At 40.4% G+C, this 8,707-nt stretch overlaps 1 protein-coding gene across 4 annotated transcripts; it reads right to left on the bottom strand.

Moving 5' to 3' along the window:
* Positions 1-1,832: 1,832 nt before the first annotated feature.
* XTH5 (xyloglucan endotransglucosylase/hydrolase 5) lies at positions 1,833-5,688 on the bottom strand. Of its 4 annotated transcripts, none has more exons than XM_078585412.1 (5): positions 5,281-5,688; positions 3,656-3,756; positions 3,321-3,514; positions 2,200-2,618; positions 1,833-2,071 (listed from the first exon to the last, which is right to left on the bottom strand). In XM_078585412.1, exons 1-4 carry the CDS (start codon positions 5,465-5,467, stop codon positions 2,219-2,221), a joined length of 882 nt encoding a protein of 293 aa, XP_078441538.1. In that variant the 5' UTR covers positions 5,468-5,688; the 3' UTR covers positions 1,833-2,071; positions 2,200-2,218. The 4 variants fall into 4 exon arrangements, with proteins under 4 accessions (XP_078441538.1, XP_078441535.1, XP_078441536.1 ...); XM_078585409.1 differs by having other exon boundaries at positions 2,195-2,618; positions 5,281-5,485; XM_078585410.1 differs by having other exon boundaries at positions 1,833-2,036; positions 2,195-2,618; positions 5,281-5,485.
* Positions 5,689-8,707: the final 3,019 nt, after the last annotated feature.

Here is an 8,707-nt window from a genome sequence, read left to right as displayed (position 1 = left end):
GGGCCCAATAAGGGACCGCTTTTTTACGACACTTAAAAAATGAAAATAACATATGTGAAAAACTTTAAACTATTTGAAATAAAACAACAGATAAAACATGACGATACAGACGCGTCACGACAAGTACGGTGAACTCGTTTGGACCAACGAACATAGATAATTAAACGGGAACATGAGTACAGATCTGCTCTACCCGGGGTATTTAAACCCGGGTGTCTTCATGGATGCTTTGGTGTGCTGGTCGGGCTGGACACAGACCGGCGATGATGTTGATGACAACGAGGATGGCTCTGATGACGTTTTGTCAATGTCGTTTAGGTGTGCTCCATCACATTTCTATTTGGATTTTTTTTCATTCTCGAAGAAATTTTTTTATTGTACTGATGTATCATTTCTATTTTACAATATTCCAATTGATTCCTTATTTACTTGCTAAAATATTGTCTACTCATAAATGTCCACGTATCAAAAATCCAAGTTTTGTGTTCCAAGGCATGATCATTGAAGATCAATTGTATTATCATTTCTCTCTGTATTGGGAGTATATTAGATATGTCAGCATCAACTTGTATGATATTGAAACCTACTAACCTTAACCCCTTTAATATGATATCATGCTTTAGTAAATCTCTTTTTCTCAGGATATTCGTACAACTAAGATCAAACTAGTAGTCCAACTCTGCAATTTGAGTATGTACTTTTTCCTGTTGGACACATTGTTTTCTGTCTTCTGATATAGGGTGATGGGGTATTAGATGGAGGCTCCAAGGCCATTTTCATTTTTTTAAAGCACCCTATCTAATATAAAACATATAAGTAGATAACTATATAGTGATGTCTTTATGAATTTTCAATTATGTTTTGCTTTTTAGTATTTTTTCTGTGGTCACAAGTGTGTATAGCTATGATTTCGTGTAAATGAAAAGGTTAAACAACCCAAGAGCATAAGTTAAAACATGAAATGTTTTTTAAAAAATTAAAATTACCATCCTCGTTGAACTTTGAAAACTCTGATGAACAATTAAATCTTGACCAACTATTAAACCTCATGCAAATATTGAAATGGCAACCTCAAAATTTTAATATTGATTACTTGATCATACCTGAGATGATACCATAATGATCTAGAGATGTTCAATCACAGGCTAGGACGTCACATATAAGTATAAAGTCACATATATACTTAGGTTTGCTTTATAGCATTCTAGTGTGATGACAATTTTGTGTTCGGCCTGAGCGTAAGTTAAAATATCGCTTGTTTGAAAACTAAAAAAATACATTATCCTGATCGAATCTTGGAAACCCACGTGAACATTTACTTCAAATCTTGATCAAACATTTAACCCTCATGCATTTATTAATTTCAAGTTTGTTGACATTCATCTGTATAGTTCTAGACTTGTTAAAATGTTATGTTGACATGCTCAATGTGGACATAACTATAAAAATGCCATAATACATAGTGTTTATAGACTAATTAAGTAGTATTACATTTCCTCTTTAATAAATGGATTAAGTGGGTGGTTAAATATCATAACGGTCAAATAGAACATTTAAATTACTTTTTATACACGCATCATAACTTTACATTAAAGTTATTGTCTGTCGTGTTAGAAGCAAGGACATAATACCAAATGCATCGAGAACTACTTCTTGAGATACTTTCCACCAAACCCATGCTACATCTAATAGCATCATGAAATAGGTTATTTCAAAGATTCAGAACTAAAAATAAATTTTCAAATCCAAACGTGTTACACTAGAATAAAAACCCAAAATATCTTGGATATTAACGTGTCAGTAAATTTATAAGTTTATGATACGATTGGAAATTTGTATATTTGGCAAGGATTGGACAATTTTAATTGAACAGAAAAAAGTGCAAGGGTCTCCACATTTGGGCTCAGAGACATGCCCATAATGTCAGCTAAAAGGTGAGAACGATAGAACGGTTTCTATAATTATGATTCTCAGAATCCAAAGTAAAGATCTCCTATGCCCAACCCAAAATCAAAAATCCCATGTGCGTGTTTCTCCTGGAATCCATGTCAAAAGCCAAAATTCTCAGGACCTAAAAGAAGAAAAGTTAATTTATTGCGATTGGCTTGAGACCCACCCCATGAACAGAGCAATCAGACCACCAAATTCTCAAAACTTAAACAAAAGAGAGGAGAACAGAGAGTGAGGAGGGTACCTTACCTGAAGAAGAATAAACAGATCATATGTCGCGGTCCCTTCTGCACTCTGGGGCCATGGCTGGGAATCGAGCACGGTCAGAGCAGTAGTTGTAGATGGTGTACTTGGCACGGACCCGGGCGAGACGTCGGTACTGGAGGCCATCCAGGTCCTGGAATGCGCGTTGGTCCCACCATCGCTGTCCCTGAGTGGCGCAGATGGTGGCGCTGGTGGACGCATCGCAACCGTCCACGTGGAAACCCCGGTAGGAGGCAATGAAAGGGGCCTTGGACCAATCTGTCTTCTCCAGCCCACCACGCGTGGCCCAGTCATCAGCAGTCCACAGGCTCGAGTAGAGCTTCATTGGCTGGTTGAATGGGTATCTCACCCCTATATCCCTGCTGTTCTTAAACACCCTGATTGGCACGTCGTCCACGAAGAACCTGCACATTGGATCAGATCTCCCCCACTTGTCATAAACATTATTTAACCATATTTCTTTTTTGGGCAGGGGTCGAATTTTCTTTATCTTGGGAAAAGTTACTTGTCAATTTACTTGGATAGACGGATGGCTAGATGATTGGCTAGATGTTTAAATGGATGGATGACTTTGTGGATAGTTTACTTGTTCATGGGCGGATGGATGGATGGATGAATTATGGGAAGGATAGATGAACCTTAGATGAGGGATGGCTTGTCATATGGATGGATATCTTGATATAGATGGATGAACGTTAGATGAGGCATGGCTTGTCATATGGATGGATATCTTGATATAGATGGATGAACGTTAGATGAGGGATGACTTGTCATATGGATCGATATCTTGAGATAGATGGATGAACTTTAGATGAGGGATGACTTGTCATATGGACGGATATCTTGAGATAGATGGATGAATGTTGGAGGAGGGATGACTTGTTACATGGATGGATATCTTGAGACAGATGAATGAACTGTTAAACGGTGGGATGATAAGTTGGATGGGCGGATGAATATATCCATGAATAGATGCATATATAAATCCATGCATTGATACATATATATATGGATTTAAATAGAAGCATGGGTAGATACATTCATAGAAACAAAATCATGGATGAGGAATCAAAGACTAGACTAAGGTGGGGACAAATAAGACTTACACTATCTGGTACATATTCCAAAGGACGGAGTAGGAGTGGTAGTCCTTGGTGGGGTCAAACCAGAGATAGATCCTCTGCTCCCTGTCTCCTTTGCCGCCTGTGAAAACATTGGTCTGAACAATGTAGGGCTGACCGCTCCTGTTCCCCAAGAACTCGAAGTCGATCTCGTCATGTTCCGAGTTCTGGGACGACAGCTGCAGCACACACACACAGAGAAGATGAACTAGCTATAATGAACCCAGTATCTAGCGACAGAAAATTATTCAATACAAAATTTAAATCAACTTTTATTTGGATAAAAAATATCAGAAGAAAAACAAAGGGATTGGGCTCACATAGAATGCCGTAACAGTTCCAGCGGAATCGCCAGGTACGAGCTTCAACTGCATACTGAAGTGGCCAAAAAGATAAGCGCCCCTGGACTGAAAACCAGTTCCTGAGTAAACGTGGTTATATCAGAAACATCATCAGTCAAAGCTTTTAGCACAGTTGGTAAAGACTAAAACATAACATCGTATCAGCACACACACTTCGGCCATTAATAGACCAACACGCAGCAGCTTTGGAAGCGGGTGTCAAAGATAAACATCCTACCCAAGAGGTAACATAGCTGCATAGCTATCAGCTATAGTTTTTAGCCCAGTTAGTATTCACTGGAATCTAACAAGGTATCCTGCGCGCTTTGGGCTGTAAATAAGCAGGCAGCAGGTGTTGCGGGGAAGCATTGAAGAATCACACCCTACCTAAGAGGAAATGTAGCACCCTTTCTATCAGCTACAACTTTAGCACCGCTGATAATCACTTGATTTGAATATGGCATCAAATCCCAGAATCAACAAACTGAGCCCTTTGGGCCATAGTAGCCCAGCGGCGGGTGTTATAGGGGACTGTTAAAGAACAAAATCCTACAAAGGAGGTAACGTCCTTTAGCACAGTTGGTATTATTTAAATGCAACATGGCAGGCAATCTCAGAATAAAAAAACTACGCCTTTTAGGCCATGAATAAGAGCAAAATCCTCCCCTTCCTGTCAGCCATACTTTTTAGCCCAGTTGGTAATTACCAGAATGAGTATAAAATCCCAGAATCAAAACACTACGCGCTTAAGGCCATCAATACGCAAGTACTACGAGGAGTGTAGAAGAGTAACATCTTACCTACGCTATCAACTATTGTATTTAGTCCAGTTGGTAATTGTCTGAATGAAAAATGTTATACATCCTACCCTTGTATCAGTTGGTAACTGTTTGAATGAAACAGATATAAAAATTGCAATATGCGGGTACTTTGAGGAGTCTTGAAGAGAAACATCCAACCCTTGCTATCAGCTATATTTCTTAACAAAGTGGGTAACTGTTTGAATGAAACATGGTATAAAAATCCCAATAAGCACATATAGTGCATAGTGTTGAAGAACAACATCCTACCCTTGCAATCAGCAATAGTTTTAAGCCCAGTTGGCAATTCTCTGAATGAAACATGGTATACAGTCCCAGAATCCAAACACTACGCGCTTTAGGCCATAAATAAGAAGTTGCTGCTCGGAGTGCTGTGGAACAACATCCTACCCTTGCAATCGGCCACACTTCTTAACAAAGTTGATAATAATTCGAATGAGATATGGCGTAAGAATCCCAATACCCAGGTACTGTGAGGAGTGTTGAAATCCTGCCCTTGCTATCAGCCACATTTCTCAATAAAATCGGTAATTGTTTGAATGAAACATGATCTAAAAATCCCAATATGCAGGTACCCTGAGCAGTGCTCAAGAACAACATCCTGCCCTTGCTGTCAGCCAAAGTAGGAAATTCTTTGAAGGAAACATGGTTTTAAAAAACCCACAACGCAGGTACAGTGAGGAGTGTTGAAGAAAAACATCCAATCCTTAACAGCTATAACTTTTAGCACAGCGGGTAACCACTTGAATATTAACAAGGGAAGAAGAAGAAGATAGACTGTACCAGAGGATTTATCAAGCACTAGCTGCACCTCGCGGCCGCCATTGATGTACTTGATGTGGTCTGCGGCCCAAGTGGGCACGTAGTTCTTCTGAAAGGGAACGTCGACGGGCTGCCTGGGCGGCGCTGCCATAGCCGAGCCGAGAAGACCCAAGAAACAGTAGCATATCACCAAGCTGTAAGAACCCATCTTTACTGCAGAAGAAGACTGTAATGGACGGAAGGGTTGTTTAAATAGGCGGAGGAGGAAGACGGTGCATTGGGAGTCGTAGCCGGCCTTAGCGAATCAGGAGCGAGAAAGAAACGAAAGAAGAGAGAGAAAGTTCCTCCCCTGCCACTCTGTGGCCGACCCACGTGATGGGTATCCAGGAAAACGTACAAACCAAGAGAGAGAGATGGGTCCTACTGTGTTCCCCACGTAACTCTAGAGAGAGAAAGAGAAATGCAGGTTTCAGTTGGGTTTGGAGGCTCAAGTTCTGCGTGAGAAGGAGAGAGAAGGGTCTTAATGCGTTTCAACAGCAGCTCTAGACTCTAGAGAGAGAAAGAGAAATATAAGTTTCAGTTGGGTTTGGAGGCTCAAGTATTGAGGGAGAGAGTGAAGGGTCTTTATGCGCTTCAACTGCAGCTCTAGACTCTAGAGAGAGAAAGAGAAATACAAATTTCAGTTGGGTTTGGAGGCTCAAGTACTGAGATAGAGAGAGAAGGGTCTTAGTGAGTTTCAACCGCAGCTCTAGACTCTAGAGAGAGAAAGAGAAATACAAAATTTCAGTTGGGTTTGGAGGCTAAAGTTCTGAGATAGAGAGTGAAGGGTCTTAATGCGTTTCAGTTGCAACTCTAGATTCTAGAGAGTGAAAGAGAAATACAAGTTTCCATCGGGTTTGGAGGCTCAAGTATTGAGGGAGAGAGTGAAGGGTCTTAATGCGCTTCAATTACAACTCTAGATTCTAGGGAGAGAAAGAGAAATACAAGTTTCCATCGGGTTTGGAGGCTCAAGTACTGAGATAGAGAGAGAAGGGTCTTTATGTGTTTCAACTGCAACTTTAGACTCTAGAGAGAGAAAGAAAAATACAAGTTTCCGTCGGGTTTGGAGGCTCAAGTACTGATAGAGAGAGAAGGGTCTTAATGTGTTTGAACTGAAACTATAGATTCTAGAGAGAGACAGAGAAATACAATTATACAAGTTTCTACTAGGTTTGGAGAGAGTGAAGGTTCTTAATGCGTTTCAACTGTAGCTCTAGACTCTTGAGAGAGAAAGAGAAATACAAATTTCGGTTGGGCTTGGAGTCTAAAGAGTCAAGAATGAGATAGAGAGAGAAGGGTCTTAATGTGTTTCAACTGAAACTATAGATTCTAGAGAGAGAAAGAGAAATACAAGTTTCCATTGTGTTTGGTGGCTCAAGTTCTACGTGAGAGAGTGAAGGGTCTTAATGCGTTTCAACTGTAGCTCTAGACTCTAGAGAGAGAAAAAGAAATACAAATTTCAGTTGGGTTTGGAGGCTCATGTGCTGAGAGAGAGAGAGGGGTCTTACTGTTTAAAATATTAGTCTAGGCTCTAGAGAGAGAGAAAGAGAAGTCTAGGTCGAGTAGGGTTTGGATTGGAGGGGTTTAGTTTAAAGATTCTTTCTTTTTGTAGACGTAATCAGTTTGAGTTCAGAGGAACGTGGTTCTTGCAATGGGCCTAGAGGTGAAATGATTAGGACAGAAGAATTACCGGCCGCTATAGAGAGAGAGAGAGAGAGGCAATACCGAAGGGCAAAACTGTGCTAAATGGCACTGAGAGAGATGATTGAGAGAGAATGATAATCGTGTTTTACAGAGAGAGATGATTGAGAAAGAAGGATAATCGTGCTCCAGAGAGAGATGATTCGGAGAGAATGATAATCGTGCTCTAGAGAGAATTGATTGAGAGAGAATGATAATCGTGCTCCAGAGAGAGATGATTCGGAGAGAATGATAATCGTGCTCTAGAGAGAATTGATTGAGAGAGAATGATAATCGTGCTCCAGAGAGAGAGAATGATAGTCATGCTCTAGAGAGAGAGATGACTGAGATCGTGCTCTAGAGAGAGAGATGATTGAGAGAGAATGATAATCGTGCTCTAGAGAGAGATGATTGAGAAAGAATGATAATCGAGCTCCAGAGAGAGATGATCGGAGAGAATGATACTCGTTCTACAGAGAGAAAGATGACTGGAGATGAATAATACATAATGTGTTCGAGGACTATTTTTGAAACCCATTGAAGCAATACTTTTAAAAAATGGCAGAGAGAGAGAGAGATGATTGAGAAAGAATGCTGCGCGCGCTCTAGAGAGAGAGATGACTGGAGATAAATAATACATTATTTGTTCAAGTACAATTTTTGAAACCCGTTGAGGCAATAATTTTAAAAATGGCATGGAGAGAAATGATTGAGAGAGAATGACACTCGTGCTCTAGAGAGAGAGATGTCTGCAGATGAAACCCATGGGAGGCAATAAACTATTCAAATGGCACGGAGAGAGGAGATTGAGAAAGAATGATAGCCATGCTCTAGAGAGAGAGATGTACGGAGATGAACTATTCGTAGTGTAGTCTAGGACTGTTATTGACAAAGGAACGGCACGAGGGTAGAACGACTGAGAAAGATTGATACCCGTGCTTTAGAGAGAGAGATGTATGGAGATAAACGACCCTTTATGTATTTCAGTACGCATAGAGGCAATACTGTTGAAAATCTCTCTCTCTCTCTTTCTATCTATCTCTCTAGCACGGGTATCATCCTCTATTCTGCATCTGTCCCATTTGTTATGGACTTCTGGGGTCATTCATATTCCCCCCCTATAGAGAGAGAGATGGCCGGAATGAATGACCCATATACCATACTCCCTAGTGTAACTACTATTTTTGAAACCTTGAACAAAATAGCCAGGATGCGGAATGACTGATAGAGGCCGATAGCACTGCTAGAGAGATAAATAGATAGAAAGAGAGGGAGAGAGTGATACCCCCCTGCTTTAGAGGGAGAGATGGCTGGAATGAATAACCCATAGGCATAATAAATAGTGTTATTAAGAACTATTCTGACGCCTAAAACGAAACGTCAGGTATGCAGATTGCAGAATGACTGATAGAGGCTGATACCTGTCCTAAGAGATAAATAGATAGAAAGAGAGAGAGAGTGATACCCCCCCTTTAGAGAGAGAGATGGCTGGAATGAATAACCCATAGACCTTACTCCATAGTGTACTCAAATACTATTTTTGATGCCTATAACAAAATGGCACAGATGCAGAATGATTGATAGAGGATGATACCCATGCTAGAGAGATAGATAGAAAGAAAGAGAGAGAGTGATACCTCGGCTTTAGAGAGAGAGATGGCTGGAATGAATGACCCACACACCATACAACATAGCTTTATTAAGTACTATTTCTGACGCCGATAACGAA

This window comes from Wolffia australiana, chromosome 13 (genome assembly GCF_029677425.1).
Source record: "Wolffia australiana isolate 7733 chromosome 13, ASM2967742v1".
NCBI lineage: Eukaryota > Viridiplantae > Streptophyta > Magnoliopsida > Alismatales > Araceae > Wolffia > Wolffia australiana.
Note: the sequence above shows the minus strand (reverse complement) of the source record. Positions and strands in the feature narration are given on the sequence as shown.